Here is a 21,840-nt window from a genome sequence, read left to right on the forward strand (position 1 = left end):
GGCATGATAGAAATGCTAGAAATAAATCTTGGGATGATGATAACTCATACCAAATGACCCCACAACAGTATATCTTAAGTGGAGCTTGCCCCGAACTAATCAGGGTGCTAATACCCCTCAGGAGGGTCCCATGGAGCCCAAGCATCTTTATGAAGGTGCGTGGGGGAGGGAAGGCTTTGGAATCAAAAAGGGAAACCTTTGACTTTCCAGACCCTAATGTTCTAATGCCTATTATCCCAATACATTCCCCCCTAAATAGTAAGGAACCTCATGTGACCCTAAAAGTGGGAAATTCATAGGTGAGCAAGCCAGATGTAAACTGTAATTCTGTTGGCTCTCTAAACGTAGTAGGGGTATCAGGAACACCTCAAAAGGTCCCAAAACTTTCTCCTTGTATGGTAAATCTCGGATCTTTATCAATCGAACACTCCTTTCTTTTAATGCCTGGATCCCCCACAAATTTACTGGGAAGGGATCTATTATGTAAACTTAAAGCCACAATAATTTGCAATCCAGATGGTTCTATGTCACTGGAATTGCCAGAGGACTCTTTAAACTTACTCCCTGTACTTCTTTCAGAAGAGCAGGAAGTAAAAGAGCCTCCCACTTTTAAAATCCCAGATGATATCCCGGAGTCTCTATGGGCCACATCTTCTACTGATGTAGGCCTACTTAAATCAGCTGTTCCTGTTCAGATTAAAACAAGAGGAGGGCCAGCTCTCTCAATTCCTCAGAACCCCTTATCAAAAGAAGCCATTGAGGGAATTACCCCAGTGAAAAATTCACTAATTGAGCAAGGAATAATAATCCCATGCAAGTCAGAATATAATACACCTATTTTACCTGTTAAGAAGCCAAAATTAGGCCCAGATGGAAAACCCCAATATCGATTTGTTCAAGATTTAAGGTCCATAAACAATCAAGTGGTTTCAAACCCAAACACAATTATTTCTTCTATTCCCAGTACAGCCACTTACGGTCATGGACCTGTGCTCAGCTTTTTTCTCAATTCCTATTCATGAGAATTCCAGACATATATTTGCCTTTACCTGGAATAATTCTCAGTGGTCCTGGGGGCGTTTGCCACAGAGTTATTGTGAGAGCTCATCTATTTTTGCACAGATTTTGAGCCAAGATACAGATAATATAATATTTAAAAATAGTAAATTGATCAAATATGTGGATGACTTGCTCCTGGCTTCACCTGATGCTGAAACATGCCAGGAAAATAGTAAACATCTTCTTTTAGAATAACATAAAAGAGGACATAAGATATCAAAAGGAAAAGTTCAGTGGTGTCTCCCCAGAGTAGAGGTTCATCTTGACAGCTGGTACATGATATATATCCCCTAATTTGAGTAAAAATATTCAAAAATTGAGCAATCCTACCACTAAAAAACACTTAAGAGCAATCTTAGGAGCAACAGGTTTCTGCAGACAATGGATCCCTTGCTATGGGGAAATTACTAAACCCCCTTCTAGCATTAACAAAAGATTCAGTCCCTGAACCACTTAAATTAGAGCCAGAGCACAAGTTAGCTCTATCGAATTTAAGACAAGCTATTCTGTCTGCTCCTGCTCTAGGCATCCCAGATTATAACAAGCCATTTACTTTATATGTACATGAGCGTAGAGGAGCAGCTTCAGGTGTTTTAACCCAAACTTTGGGACCATACCAGCGTCCAATTGCTTATTATTTGGCCCAGCTGGACCCTATAGCTGCAGGTGCACCGCCATGTCTTAGAGGTGTAGCTGCCACAGCTCTATTAGTGACAACAACTGTTGATCTAGTATTGGGATGCCCATTAACAATTATATGCCCACATGAAGTGGAAGCCTTACTGCTAAGACATAGAACACAGGCATTTTCTGATCAGAGAATTACAAGGTATGAAATAACCTTGTTAAATAATGAAAATATTACTTTAAAACGTTGTACAACTCTTAATCCTGCCACCTTGCTTCCTGATTTACCAGTTTCAGAAGAACCTTTACATAATTGTGAAACACTAGTGTCCATGGCTGAAAAGCCTCGAGACAGTCTCCTGGACACTCCTTTAGAGAATCCTGATCTAGTTTTATTTACTGATGGTTCTTCCTTTATGAGGGATGGCATACGCTACACTGGAGCTGCTGTAGTCACAGAATTTAACACTGTATGGTCAGCTTCACTGCCCTCAAATCTAAGTGCTCAAGCCCCAGAACTCATAGCTCTAAAACATGCATGTATAATTGCCAAAGATAAAAAGGCAACAATTTACACGGATTCTCGATATGCATTTGGAATGTCATGCATTGGGTATGTTATGGCTCCAGAGAGGATTTTTAACCTCAGCTGGAAAATCTATAGCTAATGAAAAAATTATTAATGAAGTTCTTTCTGCTCTCCAACTACCCAAAGCCCTAGCTGTAGTTCATTGCTCTGCCCATACAGGTGGCACTGACCCTGTCTCTAGGGGAAATGACCAGGCAGATACTGCTGCAAAGCTTGCAGCTATAGAAGGGCCTGAATTAATTTTAACATTAACAACCACTGATGACTTAAAAGTATTTATGGGAAAGTATTTATTACTTTTCTATGATGAGAAGGAACAAAATGGAAGCAGAAATTTAAAGCTAAACAGAAAAATGGAGTATGGGTGTCCTCTGAAGGAAAACCCCTGCTCCCTAGACACTTTTATCGCCAAATTGTCAATCTATTCATAAAAATGGTCATTTTGGTACCCAGGGCATCGTGGACTCTGTTAAGAGTATGGATAGCTCCTGGCATAACCACTATAGCCTCTAAAGTGTGTGAAGCTTGCTAAGCATATAACCAACACGCTTTTCGTGGCAAGGCTTTTGGTGGGCGTCCATTGGCTTACACACCTTTTGAGCACCTACAAATTGATTTCATAACAATGCCAAAGGCTGGACAATATAAATTCTGTCTGGTCATAGTGGATCAACTGACTAGGTGGCTGGAAGCATTTCCTACTGCCCGAGCCACATCGGCCTTTGTTGCCAAGGTGCTTTTAAAAGAAATCATTCCTCGTTTTGGTCTGCCTGCACGTATTGACTTGGATGGGGGAGTCATTTTACTGATTCAGTTTTATCTGAAATATATTCATGTTTGGGGATAACTCCCAAATTCCATGTACCATATCACCCCCAGAGCTCAGGCCAAGTTGAACGGATGAACAGAGAACTTAAAACTATGATTGGCAAATTATGTACTGAGACACATCTAAAATGGCCTGAAATTCTCCCTCTAGCTCTATTTTATCTTAGAAGCAGGCCTAGGGGAGATCTACACATCTCACCATATGAGATGCTTTTTGGACATACTCCTATACAGGCTAAGCCTTTTTCTCCTGCATATATATCACTATTAGGAGATACTTCTATTGCTTCCTAAATACAGGAATTGCAGCACAAACTGCGTGAACTCCATGAATCTGGAACTGCAATACAAGCAGGACCAATAGACTTTTGACTTCATGACCTGAACCCAGGAGACAAGTTGTATATAAAGAACTTCCAGCACACTGGGGCAACCCAGCCTTCATGGGATGGCCCGTTTGAAATTTTATTGACCACCCCAACAGCTATAAAGATTGGAGAAAAGGACTCTTGGATTCATTGCTCACATGTAAAGAGGGCATCTTCTATTGAACCTGATTAACTGTTTCCTGTTACCTGCATCAGAGATAACAGTTCATAAACTTATGGATGCTAATTTTGAAATCATTGGTTTGTCTTGATTCTTTCCCTGATTTTATTTTAAATTTTTTATTGATTTTCCCAATATCTTTTAATAAAATAATTGGTATTTTTTGACTTTTTTCTCATTTCTTGTACTTAAGTACATATAATCACTTAATTTTTTCATTATTTTTTGCAATGCTATAATTTCAATATATATACATATATATTTGCTGTAATATTACTGCTTACTCACAAGGCTTAAACTTCAGGAACTTGCCATATATTAATAAATGTTATAGGACTGTGATTAATGCTTCTGTCTGATTCCAGGAGAAAGGAACACATGAGCCGTTAATAGTGCTAAGAAAGCACAAGATCATGGAGACCGACTGACCAATCCAATGGGATTGAAGAGAACATCTGCATAGTGCCAAGGAGCACAAGGTCAAAGACATCATACATATACAGGTGGGATTGAGGTACTCCCACGACACTAAGGACTTGAACTCAGTGTAAGAATCGAAGCTGCGATGCTTAACATATGTTATGACATAGGACTCTCCAAACTACACTGCCAGTCAGGTACCGCAGGTTGGCTATCATCTGGCTCACTCATATATTCCTGAGAATGAAGGGAATGACAGACACTTCAGTTGCATAAAAATCTGGTTTTTTTTTTAATCTCTTATAGAATGGCAACTTCCTGTAGTCTTAGCTGCAAATGGGTAAGTGCAGTATTACTGCATTGTGTCCTACAGACTAGTAGGATGGGAATTATAATTGATTGGACCCTAATACAAGGGCCTGTTATAAAATTATTTTGTTTCTTCAAAAACTTTATATACATAGCTTTTGATATTTTGATTTTGATTTTAATGCCTTTCCTTTTCAAAAGTTTCAATTTTCTTCNTACTGCATTGTGTCCTACAGACTAGTAGCATAGGAATTATAATTGATAGGACCCTAATACAAGGGCCTGTTATAAATTTATTCTGTTTATTCAAAACTTTATATACATAGCTTTTGGTATTTTGATTTTGATTTTAATGCCTTTCCTTTTCAAAAGTTTCAATTTTCTTCTATTTGATTTTGTATATTTTTTTCTTTCTTCTTTTTCTTTTGAATTTACTCATACAACCCCATGACTCAACTATATATCTTGAGCTGATCTGGGTATTTCTTTCTAAATACCCAAGTAAGGGGGGATTGTATTTTTATAAAATCCAAGATTTAATTGTATTTTTATTATATCCAAGATTTAATTTTTTATTTTGTTTAAGAAAAATTCTCAGGGAAAGAAACTTGCTGATTCCTTAATCCAGAGAATGAACTGTTTGCAGAGAGATGCCTGAAGAACCTACATTTAATCAAGAGATCCAGAATGAACTTTGGGTTGCAATTGATTGAACTGATGGGGTTTGTTGCACCGAGCGATCCAGAATGAACTTTGGGTACTAATGGGTTTTGAACAGCTACTTTAATTGTACATGTTATACCAATAGGGGACTGCCCTCAATTGGTTTCTTGTCAATGCGCTTAGCAAAACATTGGTTTTGCTTTCTCTCTTTTCCATTTCCCTCTTATCTCTAACTATTGTAGTTAGAAGACCTTTGTGGGTATAAGATGCTTGTGTAAAATGATCACTTGGGGTGACTAGGCACCCAAAATGATCATCGGGGGGGATTCTGTAAATGGAATTAATATCTGCCGATTCATAGTCAAAACCCTACTCAACCTAGGCATAGAAATGCCTTAATTCCCACTTCCCTTAGTGGGGAGGGGAGACAAGTTACCCACACGTGACAATAAGTAACAAATCAAGAACAAGGGACTGCCCTTTGGGCAGTCCAAAATCAGTGTAGAGACTGCCATTTGTCCATTTGAATTAGAGGTGGACCCACAGGAAGTGAGGAAAGACACTATCTCTTAAAGTATGTGGGTTACTTCCTATGGAGGAGTTCCCACATTGAACTTGGTGCTGATGGCTTTTGGAGATCTCAGGCAGCTTCTACTCTGAATGGTCACGTGGGTAAGTTAGGCTGACTTCCTTGGCCTACCTTGGCCGCTTCCAAACTCTGCCTTAAATAGGCACTAGCCTATCTGGTTGCTAGGCCTTGAGGCTTTCAGTTTCATTTATTTAGCCTTTTAACCTTCTCTCTTGTCCAGGCATACGCAGGCCAGTATAGACTGCTGGCCTCCGATCCTGCCTCACTGGTGCTGCTCGTCCTGTTCTGACCCGCAACGGTGCTGACCGCTTCCACTACTACCCAGCTCTGACTTGCCGAGATCTTGGATCTTCGGAGACTGCTGCAGCTGCTGCTCAAGATTTGGTATTGCCCCCCCCCCCCCTGGTAATGGCCTGCATTCTAGCCTCCACGTGATTTCTCTAAAGGCCTAATTTAGGCACCCCCCCCACCCCCACAAGCTCTCCACGTGGGTATTTTTCTACAAAACTGACCTAAGCTTTTCTCTAGCCCTGAGCCCACAATCCCACATGGACGCTAGTGTCTGAACCTTGAACTAGGGATTACTCTTCATCAGGCTCATGGCCTATTCAAACTCTTTTGCGATTATTAAACTCAAACTCAGGGGAAAAGAAATTCACCCCATACCTGCTCAGAACTTTGAACTAAGAGCAGAGACTGATTATATGGACCCTGAAATTTGAACTTTAAATGGGAACAGAAGGGGAGTTTAAAACCTCAGAACTCAAGGTTTTAAAAAGACTGTATCTTACTGCATTTTGCAGATTACTTTTGTGAATTAATTCTGTTTATTGCCTTATGTATACTGGATTTATAGGAGCACATGTCTTTTAAGTTTTTATTCTATCTTGGTAATTGTATAAAACCTTGGAGAGTTTGATGCCTGCCTTGAGATTTAAATTGTAATCTTGTGAGAGGTCTTTTAAAATTTTACTTTAGATGCCTAGAACCCTTCTGTATAAATGATAGGTTTTTATGAATTTATTTTAAAGAACTGTGGTCTTAAAGGATAAGCTTCATATATTTTATTGTGAAGAATTGTTGTCATATTTTTTTTGATATTAGTCTATGTTTTAGCTTCTTTTATCAGAAGGGTCTAGAATTCTTGAGGATAATTTAGACCAGAAGTTTTTTTTTTAATATCAGATTTTTATATGGAAGCAGTAACAGAATTTGTTGAGAAACTCTTAGCCAAGGTGAATTTTAATTTTTTTTTATTTCTTTAGCCAATTGATTTCATGCACCCCCGTGACTCACTCAGCCATGCATCCTTGGCTGACCTTTTCAGTGAAGTAATGTGTTATTTAAAAATTTCCTCAGGGGGTGTGTGTTTAAGTTTTTATAATCTTAATGTCTGAATTATAATCTATATTGCAAGTCAATTTTTACTCCTTTAGGAGTAATCTCAGGGGGGTAATGTTAGTTCTCAGAAGAAAATGTATGTTTTGTAATCTATAATGTAAAGTTTAAATTCTTTGAGAGTAATTTCAGGATAAGGATTGTACCATCTCCCCAGAATCCAGACGACTGAACCTGTTTGGTGGAGGCACCAAAAGATGCCTGAGGAGCCTTCACTGGATCATGAAAATCAAAATTTGAACTATGGGGGTTGAACGAATTGAATGCATTTATTTTGAATGGACACTCTTATGCCAGTGGGGGACCTGCCCCAAATTGGCTTTTTGTCAACTTTTGTTATAGCTTTTGTCCTCTTTTCTTTTGGTTTAAGATCCACTGAAAAAGACCAGTCTTTTTCAATGGATCTCAGGGGAGTAATGTGTTATTTAATATCACTTGGGATATTTGGAACTACATTTCCTGTGGTCCAACGGGTTTCCTGTTTTGGATTACGTATTCAAGGTGAGGGACGGCTTTAAATAGGGGGGAAGTGACTTTGAACTTCCTCTTTAGCGAATGGGCGCGGGAAGATATGAAAAGGTAAAATGGCTGAGGCAGGAGTTGGAATACTTACAGGCACGTGGTCTAATGATTTTATCTCTATCAGCATGGCTTTTATTAAAATACTATTCTCCCTTCTAATCTCGGCTATCCTCATTTTTAAAAACAACAAGGGCCTCCCCCCCACTAGCCCCTCTGGCCCCAAGGGTGCCCCTTCTGAGGCTGCACCTTGAATTACTGCCAAGATGGGTCATTCTCTACAATGGAGGTCTGACTGCATCAGTCCTTAATTCAAGGAGTTTGTTGGCTCCCCACTATTGAACACAATGCCCCATCTTTCATTTCAGTGTCTTTCTGTCAGCCATCTCCCATTCCTAGGAGGCTCTATCCCAGGGGTCAACAACCTTTTTGGCCATGAGAGCCATAAACACATTTTTTAAAATGTAATTTCGTGAGAGCCATACAGTGCTCACAGTGCGCTCCTGTAACAGCGCCTGAAAAAAAATTGACCTTATGGCTCCTGCAGAAAGAGCCAGATATGGCTCGAGAGCTGTACGTTGTCGCCCCCTGCTCTATCCCCTCACTTCCATTTCTTAAGTTTCCCTGGTTTCCTTCAAGACTCAGGTCAAAACCTACACATACCTCATAGGAGGCTGTCCCCTGTCGCCTTTCCCTTTCAGATCAACTTTGTAGACATTTTTGTTTTTAAAACCTTATTTTCTGTCTTAGAATCAATATTAATTTCAAAGGAGAAGAGAGGTAAGAAATAGGCAGTTAAAGTAAAATAACTTGTCCAAGGTCACCCAGCTGGGAGGCATCTAAGGCCAGATTTGAACCATGAGTTTCCTATCTCCAGGCCTGACTCTGACACTAAGTTATCTAGCTGCATCTCTATACTGTATATATGTCCCTATATTTATGTTAGTTTTCTCATTAGAATATATGCTCCTGGGCAGCTGGGTAGCTCAGTGGAATGAGAGTCAGGCTTAGAGATGGGAGGGTCCTAGGTTCAAATCTGGCCTCAGCCACTTCTCAGCTGTGTGACCCTGGGCAAGTCACTTGACCCCCATTGCCCACCCTTACCACTCTTCTACCAAGGAGCCAATACACCAAAGTTAAGGGTTAAAAAAAAAAAAAAAAAAAAAAAAAAAGGAATATATGCTCCTGGGGGACAGCTGGGTAGCTCAGTGGATTGAGAGCCAGGTCTACAGACGGGAGGTCCTGGGTTCAAATCTGACCTCATATACTTCCTTGCTGTGTGACCTTGGGCAAGTCACTTGACCCCCATCGCCTACCCTTACCACTCCTTCTGCCTTGGAGCCAATACACAGTATTGACTCCAAGACGGAAGGTAAGGGTTAAAAAAAAAAAAAAGAAAGAAAAGAAAAGAAAAGAATACATGCTCCTTGAGGGTAGGGATTTTTTTTTCCTTTTCTTTGTTTCCCTAACACTTAGCAAAGTTCTGGTAAATAGTAAGCCCTTACCTGACTGGATGTGGGGAGAGAAAGAGAAGGCAGAGAATAAACAGCTTTTCCAAGGAATTTGGCTGAGAGAGGGAAGAGAGATATAAGACAATTGCTTAAGGGGCTGGCATGGGCTAATGAAGATTTTTTAAGGATGGGGAGACTTGAGCATGGAAGGTAGCAGGAAAGGAATTAATAAGGGAGAGGCTGAGAATGTGATTTACTGGAGCAGACAGGAAAGATGGAAGCAAAGACAAGTGTAGAAGGGGTTGGCAAAGAAGAGGACCTCCTCTCTGTCAGACACTGGGGAAAAGAGAGAGTGGGAGATGCCATTATGGGATTTTAAGAGGAAGAGGGTGGGAGAAGAGGGAGTTCAAGCGAAATGGTCTCAATTTTCTAGGTTCAAATCTGGCCTCAGACACTTCCCAGCTGTGTGACCTTGGGCAAGTCACTTGACCCCCACTGCCCACCCTTACTACTCGTCCACCTATGAGACAATACACAGACGTTATGGGTTTAAAAAAAAAAAAAACTTAAAAAAAAAAAAGAGAGAAAGGGGAGGAGGGAGACTTAGAGGACTTGAGGAGAGAAGAGAAAGACTAGAGTAAGGTTCCATGGGAAACGAGACAGGCATCAATTAGGGGCCACTAATATGGTCCCAATGGCCAGCTGACACCAGGTAACGTGCCTCCGAGAAGGCAGAAGCCTTGTCGGGCCTCCTTAAGCCAGGTCAGCTCAGAAGCAGGCTCAGCAGGAGGATGAGGGACAAAGAATGCCAAAGCAGAGGGCGGTTCGGAGTTCATTTGGCTTCATCATTAGGTTGGAGGGAGGGCCAGGAGAGCAGCGAGGGCCTGAGGAAACCTTGAGGGGTGACGAGGAGAATTCTAGCTGAGAGTGAGAGCATGTTTTCTAGTGAAGCAAAAAGAGAAAAAGAGGTCAGAGGGGGAACGTGAGCAGAGAACAGACACGCTGAGGACTAACAGTGGGAGCCATCATGCAGTAGAGGAGTGGGCTTAGGGAGGAAGAGGATCACAGAACTGAGGGAGTCTGAGGGAGCCTCTATCTATGTAGAGATCAGTATGCCCACCAGGTCCTGTTCTCTGAGAAAGGCTTGAGAGTACAGCTAGGGACTGGCTTGCTGTTGTTCCCATCATATGAACTCTGCAGACAATTCTAATTGAATGAGCTTCACAGGTTAGATAAAGGAAGAGAGCAGGCGAGGAGAATGATGGCCTCTCTAGGCCTGCTGAGGCCAGAGGGTAAGCCAAAGCTGGAGAAGACAGCCAGGGAGAAGCCAGACCTCTAGATGGATGGAGTGTGAGGTAGAGTTCCAGTGCATGAGAGTAGAGTTGCAATGGGACCTGGGCAGTGAGAAGGCTGGAGACAGTCCTTGCCAAAGTCCTTGCCCTGTTGCCTCCATTCCTTTCCACTTATCTCTTCTTTAATTTCTCCTTAACCATGGACTCCTTCAAACACATTCAGGTTTCTCTTATTTAAAAATAAAACAATAACATTAAAAAAACTCCTTGCTCCTTGCTTATCCTCAAGATATCTTATGAGTTTCCTTCCTTTCTTGGCTAACTCCTAGAACTGAGTAACAGTCCCAACTTCTATTTCCCTAACACTCATTCAGCCCTGAATCCCTTACAATGAGGCATCTAATCCTAATGAAATTTCTCTTGAAAAGCAACCAACAGCCTCTGAATTGCTCATTTCTGAGACATCCTCTCTTTGACCTTCCTCCAGAAATCAACACTGCTGACCACTGTTGAGGCAAGAGGTCGCTAGGTTTAGTCACTAGATACTTGGTTTCAAATGTTTGCTAGCCAGGTAACCATGGATAAACCTCTTTGGATGTCAGGTTATCTGTAAAATAGGGATGATACCACCTGTTCTACATGCCCCTCAAAAGTTGTCGTAAGGATCAAACAAGATACTGCATGCAAAGCCTTTCCAAGACCTGAGGATGCCACATAAATGTCAGGTATTGATCATTCTGCTCAGGATTCTATATCCTCCTTTAACTCCCAATATCTCCCTGGATAATGCTCTTTCCTGGTTCTCTTTTGAGTTGCATGATGGCTTGTTCTCTTGTCTTTCTCTTTATCCTGCTTACCAAGTGTCCTCTGGTGTTTGGCCCAGACGCTTTCCTCTTCCCTCTTGTGATCTCACATACTCTCAAATATCACTTTTACCCAGATGACTTCTAATTCTCTCTCTAGCCCCAACTTCTTGGCCTCAACTCTAGGCCAAAATGTTCGATCTTTATTCAATATTTCCATCTGAATTTTCTGTTAATAATCCCACATGCCCCAAACTGACTTCCTCAAATATTTATTTAGTGCCTACTACATACTAGTATTATGTGATGTGCTGGGGATGGAAGAAGGGGCAAAAGACATTCCTTGCCCTCAAGGAAATTATAATCTTCATTTTCCTCTTTCTAATTAGCTGCCAAATTCCATCAGTTCTATATCGGTTATATCTTTCAGATCTGGCCCTCTTCCTTTTCTCCCACTCTAAGTCAGGTTTAAAGCATCTCTCACCTGATCCATCTCTAAGAGGCTCCTAAGGAGCTTCCTCTGTGGCTATCCTCTCTTGTTCCTAGGGCAGGTTTGATTGTAACCCTCTTCCCTTGATTCAAATTCTTTAGTTCCCTCCTCACCCTATTGTCTATAGGATGAGATATAAACTCTCTAGGTTGGCATTTGAGCCCCTCCACAATGTGGCTTCAAGTTGCCCTTCCAGTCTTAGTTTCCCCACACATTCTAGGTCTGAGACAAACTGGCCAGTTAGTCATTCCCTGAAGTCAATACAGGATCATAAATTTAGAACTGGAAAGGACCCATGGGCCATCAAGACCATCTTTCCCATTTTATAGAGGAGGGAACTGAGAGATGAAGTGATGGACCCAGAGTCACACATAGTAAGTGTCTGGGGCAAGACAAGAACCCAGCCAGATCTTCCTCACACCAAGAGCAATGCCCTGATGTGGATAGATGTGGATTATTTCTTTTGCCTAGAATGGATTTCATTTCCACCTGTCAATCCTTTTATTCATGACTAAATTCTAGTTCCACCTACTTGGTGAGGCCCTTGCTGTGAGGTTCTATACCTTTTTATTATCTTAATTTTTGTGTAAGCTATATTTGCTCTAAGCCCCAAACCAGACAGAAATGAAAAGCTCTATGAGGACCAATATCTAACACATTGTAGGTGAGTAATTAATGTGTTTTGGACCGAAAAGAGTAGAAAAAAAAATTAGGGGACGGCTGGGAGGCTCAGTGGATAGAAAGCCAGTCCTGGAGAAGGGAGATCCTAGGTTCAAATCTGGCCTCAGACACATTCTAGCTATATAACCTTGGAATGAGTCTCTTAACCTGAATTGCCTAGCCCTTACTGATCTTCTGCCTTGGAACCAATTCTCATTATCAATTTTAAAACAGAAAGTAGTTTTTAAAAAGAGGGGGGAAAAATGAAGAAATCTAGGTACTTTCTCCAGCAGTATATAAAAAACTGATATAAAAGTATTAAAAGATAAATGGTAGAAGATCACCTAATGTTGGTTTTACTCACGAGTCAGTAATATACACATATTTTAAATAAAAATGTGTTAGCTGACACTGCAACTAAATCATTATGTGCCAGATTAACATTTATATATTTCTTGTTTCCAGGGAATTAAAATACAGAAAATTTGGTAATCTGTTCTTTAATACTAAATTCAGTATTCATGTATGTTGTCACATTTCAGTGATTTTTAAAGCTATAATAAAATGGAACTTTAGGAATTCCTTAAAAACCTTACCAAAACTAAAGGATCTTGTTCCATCAATTTGAGAAATGAGTCTATTTTCAGTCTTCCAGTGAAGCTGTGCAGCATCTCCAAGATCTTGTTCTCTAAAAGAAAAATTCCTCATTTATTATGATTATTCCCATCTCAGTTCACATTTACACAGTGCTTTAATGGAGACAGTTTGGTATAGAGGAAAGAATGATTAATATGAAGTCAGAAGATCCTAGATCTATCTGGGCCTTTTCAAACTTAATCTGGGAGATTTTAGAGGAATTCTGGGAAGATGGCAGCTTGGAGCAGCAAGGCAAAGTAAAGCCCTTCACCACCAATCAAGGACAAAGGGCTCCTAGGGAACAGAAAATCAAATCTGACAATACAACTGGGCTGGGGGATCCTTCAGCTGATTCCAACTTAAAAGGTACATGGAAAAAAAGAGGAAAAGAAAAAGAAGCCTGAATTCTTGGAACTCTCCGGTGGGAGGGGAAAGAAAGGAAGAAGATCCCAGATCCCCTCCTCCATCTAATGTGCTGAGTCTCCAACAGATCCTGGAATCTAAGGGTGGGCTGGACCGCTAGTCTGAGAGAGTGCCTTGCTGGCACAGCTGTGCCAAACTCAAGGCTTTGATCACAGACAGCAGGGAGGCTGCTGGGGGAGAAACTCAGAGAGGGTGAAGGTACCCTCCATCTTGTGCTACCCAGTACCTTTCTCTTGAGGCTTTGACCTCAGGGCACTCTGAGTTGTGTAGATCAACCACACCTGGCTTAATCCTATCAGCACAGGAGACCTGAAGTCTTCAGAGGGCAGGGAAGCTCCAACAACCCTCCCCCACAGACTACAAGGAAAGTAGCCAAATTCCCTTCTTTAGCTTTTACCACCAGCTGGGGAAAATCTGGCCTCAGGTCCCACTAACCTAATTGATCAACAAAACAGAGAGGAAACCCTCCCAGGACTAAATAGCCCAAACCCACAGATAAAAAAATATGATCAGAGGATCAAGATTACAGCCAATTACAGGGGAGAAAGAAGGAGAAAATGAGTAAACATGAGTAAACAACAGGAAAAAAAACCCCACAATTGACAGCTTCTATCCAGAAATTGAACAAAGAGCAAATGGATCAGAAGAAGATAAAGGAACACCAAGAAAAAAAGTAGAAAATTCAATGAAATGGACACAGGCTTTGGAAGAAATTAAAATTCAATTAACTCAAAAACTCAAAAATTCAAATAACTCAAGAACTCAGAAAACAATCAACAGATGCTGAAGACAATTGGGAAAAGGAAATACATGATCTAAAACAAGAAAATAATGTCTTAAAAGCCCAAATTGACCAGCTGAAAAATGAAGCAAAGAAGGTGAAAGATGATCTACAAAGAAAAGCAGACCAGAAGAAGGATGAGCAAAAAGCAAAAAATTAAAATTCAACAACTAGAAGCAAATGACTTCACAAGGCAGCAAGAATATATAAAACATAACTTTAAAAAATGAAAAAGTTGAGGAAAATATGAAACACCTCATTGACACAACCACAGATCTGGAAAACAGATCTCGAAGAGAATTATTGGTCTGCCAGAACATCACGACAAAAGAAAAAGTTTGGACATCATCCTACAGGAAATTATACAAGAGAACTGTCCTGACATTCTCGAACAAGGGGGAAAAGTGGAAATAGAATCCACAGATCACCTCCTACATTTAATTCACAACTGACAACTTCCAGAAATATTATAGCCAAATTCAAACTTATCCTGGGAAAGTGAAATCTAAGGACTCCATGAGACACCCAGAAACAATAAGACAATTTAAAAAAAAAGAAGAAAATGTAAAATGTCTTTTTGGAAAAACAAATGACCTAGCAAATAGACTGAGGAGATAATTTAAGAATTATTTGACTTAGGGGCAGCTTCGTGGCTCAGTGGACTGAGAACCAGGCCTAGAGATTGGAGATCCTAGGTTCAAATCTGGCCTCAGACATTTCCCAGCTGTGTGACCCTAGGCAAGTCACTTAACCCCCATTGCTAGCCTTTACCACTCTTCTGCCTTGGAACCAATACACAGTATTGATTCTAAGACAGAAGGTAAGGGTTAAAAAAAAAAATATTGTACCACCTGAAAACCAAAATCAAAAAAAGATCCTAGATAGCATATTGATTGCTCTAATTTCTAGAACTAGAAGAAAAATCAAAAGGCTCTATCAATCAAATCCTTAAAGACATTTCAAAATGAAAATTCCCAGGAAAACTGAAGCCAAATCTCCCAGATCTCCTAGGACAATGAGAAAATACTGTCAAGCAGCCAGAAAAAAACAATTCAAATATCCTGGAGCCATAGTCAAAAAATACAAGATTTAGCAGTTTCTACATGAAAGGACTTGGAATATGATATTGGAGAACTTGGAATATGATATTCCAGTGAGCAAAGGAGTTTGAACTACAACTGGGAATCCCCCAGTAAACCTTAGTATTCAGTGGAGAAAAGACCAGAGATGAACAGAAAATTTGACTTTAATTCAATAAACCCAAAGATTGTTTTGGGGGTAAGAATTTGACAAAAACTGATGGGAGAATTGGAAAACAGTATGGGAGACATTAGGTTTAGATCAACATCTTACACCCTATACCAAGAAAAATTCAAAATGGGTAAATGACTTAAATATAAAGAGGGCAATTATAAACAAATTAGGTGAACATAGAATAATATACCTTTCAGATCTATGGGGAAGTAAGATTTAAGATCAAGCAAGAGATAAGAGAACATTACAAAACTTAAAATTAATAATTTTGATTATATTAAATTAAAAAGTTTATGTACAAACAAAACCAATATAATCAAAATTAGAAGGGAAGCAACAAACTTGGTAAAAAAATTTTATGACAAAAACCTCTGACAAAGGTCTAATCTCTCAAATTTATAAGGAGCTAGGACAATTGTACAAAAAAGCCATTCCCCAACTGACAAATGGTCAAGGGACACGAACAGGCAGTTTTCAGATGAAGAAATCAAAAATATCTATAAGCACATGAAAAAGTGTTCTAAATCTCTCATAATTAGAGAAATGCAAATCAAAACAACTCTGAGGCACCACCTCACACCTAGTAGATTGGCCAATATGGCAGTAAAGGAAAATAATAAATGTTAGAAGGGTTGTGGCAAAATTGGAACATTAATGCATTGCGGGTGGAGTTGTGAATTAATCCAACCATTCTGGAAGGTAATTTGGAACTATGTAGGATGGGCTTTAAAAGAATGCATACCTTTTGATCTAGCAATACCACTACTGGGGTTGTACTCCAAAGAGATAATGAAAAATGTTTGTACAAAAATATTAATAGCTGCACTCTCTGTGGTGGCAAAAAATTGGAAAATGAGGGGTTGTCTATCGATTGGGGAATAGCTGATTAAATTGTGGTATCTGCTGGTGATGGAATACTATTGTGCTGTAAGGAATAACGAACTGGAGGAATTCCATGTGAACTGGAAAGACCTCCAGGAATTGAGCCAGAGTGAAAGGAGCAGAACCAGGAGAATATTGTACACTGAAAACTGAAAAACTGTACACTGTGGAACTATCCAATATAATGGACTTTTCTACTAGTAGCAATACAATAATCCAGTACATTCCTGAAGGACTTATGAGAAAGAATGCTATCCACATTGAGAAAGAACTATGGGAGTAGAAACACAAAAGAAAAAATAAGACTTATCACTTGTTTATATGGAAATATGATTTGGGGTTTCAGTTCTATGGTAAAAATGAATAATATGGAAATAGGTATCAAGTAATAATATTTGTACGACCCAGTGGAATTGCTTATTGGTTCTGGGAGGGAGGAAAGGAAGAGGAGAGGGAAAGAAAATGAACCATTTAAACATGGAAAAATATTTTAAAAAATGAAATTAAAAGAAAATTTGTCTTTCAAATATAAGACAAGAGAAGTACAAAAAAGTTAAACAGGAAAGAGAAATCATAAGGGATTCAATAAGGTCAAACTGTAAACTTCTAAAGAACTTCAACAATAATAGAGGAGTATATGAAGAGGGCAAGAGAGTAAGTTAACTAGGATGGTAAATATCCAAAAAAATAAAATTAAGCAGTGAGAAAGAGGAATGCACTGAAAGAAAAGGGAAGGCAGAGGCAGAATGGGGTAAATTATCTCACAAAAAGAGAGTGGAGGGGAAGATATGGGGTTGCAGGTAATGCCTGAACTCTAGTCTCATCAGAACTGGCTCAGAGGGATGTGGAATCTAGCACACCCAAATTTGTGGCCTAGTGAGATCTGATGAACCCCAAATTTTAGAAATAGCTTGTAGGTTGGAGACCCCCAAAGCTTATGCTTGTTCCCTGTTCCCCTAAGAATCCACCCTGAAAGGAATCTCAGGCTAGCAGTTGCAGACTGAATAACGGACCCTAGGGTAAAAGCTAAGTGACTCTTTAGTGCAGTAGGCAGCCTGTCAGTCTTGTAAGCTGAAGGTCTTGAGTTTGATCCCTGAAAGAGGGATGTGGTACAATGGGAGAAGCTTCTAAGGCAAAAGAATCACTTAGCTTTTACCCCAGGGTCCATTATTCACTCTGCAACTGCTAGCCTGAGATTCCCTTCAGGGGGAACAGGGAATAAGCACAAGCTTTGGGGGTCTCCAACCTACAAGCTATTTCTAAAACTTGGGGTTCATCAGATCTCACTAGGCCACAAGTTTAGGGTCGCTAGATTCCACGTCAACACACTCAAGTATAGAAATCCATCACATGCTACAGGGAAGCAAGAGGAAGGGGAAAAGAAAAGGTGATGAGGAAGCTGATAGGGAGGATGAATTGGGAGAAGTGATCAGAAGCTTCGAGCTAGACAATTGGGGTTAAGTGACTAGCAGAGATCACAGGTCACACAGCTAGAGGCAAAACATTTTTGAGATGGTGGTACAGTAAATAGAGTACCAAGCCTCATCTTCATGAGTTCAAATCTGGCCTGAGACACCAGCTGTGTGGCCTTGGCCAAGTGACTTAACCCTATTTGCCTCAGAAAACCCCAAGTGGTTGGATACAACTGAACAACAAAAAATCATTAACTGTGAATGTGAACTCACCCATAAAAATGTAGTGGATTAAAAACCAGAATCCTACTATATATTGTTTACAAAACACACTTGAAACAGAGACAGAGTGAAGGAGCTAGAGCAAAATCTATTGAGCTTCAGGTGAAGTATTCAAGGCTCAGCTCTGTGTAAGTCACCTTTCTTCCTTTGGGCCTCAGTTTCATCCTCTGTAAAATTAGGGGGGGTAATCTAGAACATTAGGATGAAAGTCTGTATCATCCAAAGACCATAGATCTGAAGAACCAACTTTTACATTCACTATCTGTGTCACCCTGTGGCAAGTCATGGGATGTCAGGATCATCATACATGCAGGTCAGGAAGGGACCTATACACCTTGGAGGTCATCTAGTCCAACTCCTTTATTTTTTAGGTGAGGAAAGTGTAGCCTAGTGTCAAGCAAAGAGGGAATGTAATGTGACTTGCCCAGGGTGCAAGTTTCAAAGACCCAGGTCCTTTGATTCCAGAAACACAGATTTTCCTTCTTAATTTCTCTCCCTCCTTTTCCTCATCAGTAAAATGGAAGAGGAGCACTGGACTAGATGGCTACTAAAGACCCTCCTAAGTCTAAATCTGTGATCCTATGAGATCTAAAATTCCTTGGAGAGGTTGTGAGGTGGAGTTCTACCCACTACCTTGGTCCAAAGTCCCTTATTTGTAAAGTGAGCATAACAAGAGCACCTACTCCATAGGGCTTTGGGGGGATATCCAATGGAATTTTTTACATTAGCTTTTTATTACTAGCCAGGAGAGGAAAAGTCAAGTCAAAAGCATTTATTATATGCTAGAAGATATTGTGATAAATGCTGGGGATACAAAGAAATGCAAAACAAAACAAGCCAATTGCTATTCTTTTTTTTAAACCCTTACCTTAGAATCATTACTGTGTATTGGTTACAAGGTCCAACCCAGGACCTCCCTTCTCTAGGCCAGACTCTCAATCCACTGAGCTACCCAGCTTCCCCGCCCATCGCCTCCCCTCCCCCCAATTGCTATTCTTAAGGAGCTCAAAGACTAATGTCTAATGGGTGGGGGACAACATGCAACAGTTGTGTACATACAAGATATTGACAGCAAAGTGAAAGGGATCTCAGAGCACTGCTATTAAGAGAGCAGCTAGGTGGGTTCAGTGGATTGAGAGCAAGGCCCAGAGACAGGACGTCTCTGGTTCAAATCTGGCCTTAGACATTTCCTAGCTGTGTGACCCTGGGCAAGTCACTTAACTTCCATTGCCTAGCCCTTACCACTCTTCTGCCTTGGACACATAGTACTGGTTCCAAGGCAGAAGGTAAGGATTTTTAAAAAAACAGAATAACAAAAAAAGATATAGGGAAGAGGCTCAATGGATTGTGTCAGGCCTGAAGTCGGAAGGTCCTGGGTCCAAATGTGGCCTCAGGCACTTCCTAGCTATGAGACCCCAGGCAAGTTACTTAAACTCCATAGCCTAGACCTTAACGCTCTTCTGCCTGGAAACCAATACACAGTATCGATTCTAAGATGGAAGGCAAGAGCTTAAAAATAAATTAATAAAAGGGGGTCAGGAGACGAAGCAGAGAAGCCGGAAGAGGGAGACCCCGTTCCCCCGTCCCTTCCTCCCCAACGCTAGACTCTCCCGGCGGTGCGGCTGTGAAAACCCGGGGAACCAGACACCACCCCGGCCCTGACCCCATCCCAATTCCAACTCAGACCCCGGAGCGCCTGAACTCCATAGAGCCCACCTGCTGATAAGCGGCCGAACCCGCACGCAGACCGTGACTGCTCCTTCCTCCGCCATAGCGACTGAACTAGGACTGGAAAAGATCCGCACTACCGGCCGCCAACGCGTTTGAAATTTCTCTGACGAGTCAGCCGATTGGCTACGGCGCGCCGCTGACGTCAAGGGAGCTCCGCGGGCCAATCCTTTACGGAGGCCGATGGGAGTGGAGCTAGCCGAGGGACGTCTCATTTTTTTTTACCAGGAAAGGGGGTGGAGCTCGGGGAGTTTTAAAGAGGCCCTTGGGAAGGCCGGACTTCTCCGGAATTCTCTGTGCTTGGTCTGTGGTCTGGGGTGGAGCAGAGCATTAAGTGCGTGGACCCAGGTTTTAGAGTTTGCTAGCTAGAGACCTCTTAACTCTCCTCCTTTGCCCAGATAAGACTCGCGGACTGTGCCTCAAGTGTTAACTGAAGTTCTAGGAGCTGACCTTGTCTGCCTCACGGATTGACATTCAGAGACCCAATGAGTCTAGAAAGATTAACGAACTAGTAACCCTTCAAAACAGTCTCGCCCTGGATTTTCTCCTAACAGAGGAGGAGGACGTGTGACTTGGGGGGTGGGGGTGGGAGAAGAGGGAGATGTTGCACTCCCATAGATGATTTTCCCACCAATATTACCTGCTATGTAGTTCCCCCCCTCCCGTCACTTCGAGACAGTCCTGAGCAATGACACTGGTAAAATTTTGAACAAAGAAAGGTAATAAATTGGCTCCACCTTCCAGCGATATATGAACTTTGCGAACTTTCTGGTAGTTCTCCATTTTCCATCAGCATCTCTGCTAGGTTTCAGCCCTGTGGGACATCATGTTCCCAGACTGGATTTTCCTTGATGCCACCAGTTGTTCAGTTTCCTTTTGTCCCTTGTTTTCCTTTATTGGATTATACGCTCCTAGAAGACAAGGACTGTTTTGTATCACATAGTAGGCACTTAATAAACGTTTACTGGATTGAATGGAATTGAATTCAACTAGTGAGAGACTGAAACAAGATTTTAACTCAGGAGATGGACGATGGAATGCCATGTATTTGTGTCATGCAAATATAGAGTGGAATTTAGGTGAACAACATGGAAAAAAAGTAACCCACTAGGACGGCTTGAATGTTTTGCTGATACACACAGTCAAATGCTGCATAGGTGTGGGAAGCCAATAAGAGAATAGATAAAAATCTAAGACCCCTCTTTTGACACCTTTTTACGATCCATACCTTTTCTTATTGGAAAAACATTATAGACTTATTGAAAAGCTTTGAGTCCTTAATCAGAGCAGCAACTACTGAGTTAAAAATTTCTCTCCTTGATAATTAAGAAGCCTGAACTCTAAAAAATATAGTCAAGGCTGGACACAGACAAAGATAGAGATAAGACTGAAGCCAGACTTTATCTGACCAGGTCCAGATCTATAAATCAAACACAATTAGTAAACATCTCTATGAAATATATTTTTGCTCCCAGAATTAACCCCTACTAATCGGTGGTTGGAATTTGGCCCTTGCCCTTGTACCCATCACTCTACTTTTAGACTTTAATGGATTGTGTATGATTTGTAACCCCTTCACAGCTGTGACTCTTTCTTTGTGTTCTTTGTTTGAAACCAGTGTAAAATAAAGTCCAAATCCCATAGCGTTAGATCAGCATGGGCTAACCACTAGTTTGGCTGTTCTCATTTTCTTTTTTCTGTCTTAACAATCTGATGCCACTAACGCCACTCAGGATCCCCAAACCATATAGGGAGCTAGCTCTCTATACATAGGAAGATAGAAATGGATGAAATCATGGGTATTGCCTCCTTTACCCAAACTGTCCCATGGGGTAGCATCCTGTGGCCACTCTGAGTCTGGGGAGCCTGGATTTACACAGAATTTTCAGACAAAGTATTTGTTGGCAGAAGCTATAATGCCAGTTAAAAAGGGAGTCTCTTAAAATTAATCAGGAGGGCCCTCTAGAGATGATGGAGTTATGTGATATCAGTAAGTTTACTGGAGAGTTTCAGCAGCCACATCTAATCCTAAATATTTCAGGGCTGGGTAACAGACAGTCCTGAAATTTGGGCCATGAGCTACTCTGGCTATTCAATTTGGGACCACAAGTGGACCAACTTACCTGGAACATGGAGAAGAGAGAAAAAGGAGTAACAACTAGGTATATCAGAAAATTTCCCAGGTAAAAAGTAATT

At 40.9% G+C, this 21,840-nt stretch overlaps 1 protein-coding gene across 1 annotated transcript in view; it reads right to left on the reverse strand.

Annotated features, from left to right (window-relative positions):
- CENPE (centromere protein E) overlaps positions 1 to 19,688 on the reverse strand; it is a 95,898-nt gene extending 76,210 nt beyond the window's left edge. Inside the window, exons 1-2 of the mRNA XM_044681632.1 lie at positions 19,633 to 19,688; positions 12,843 to 12,934 (exon numbers count right to left, since the gene is read on the reverse strand). Of these exons, the coding sequence (XP_044537567.1) occupies positions 12,843 to 12,934; positions 19,633 to 19,688 (148 nt within the window). The remainder of the gene's footprint in view (positions 1 to 12,842; positions 12,935 to 19,632) is intronic.
- Between the last annotated feature and the right edge of the window lie 2,152 nt (positions 19,689 to 21,840).

Source organism: Gracilinanus agilis, chromosome 6 (genome assembly GCF_016433145.1).
Source record: "Gracilinanus agilis isolate LMUSP501 chromosome 6, AgileGrace, whole genome shotgun sequence".
Taxonomy (NCBI): Eukaryota; Metazoa; Chordata; class Mammalia; order Didelphimorphia; family Didelphidae; genus Gracilinanus; species Gracilinanus agilis.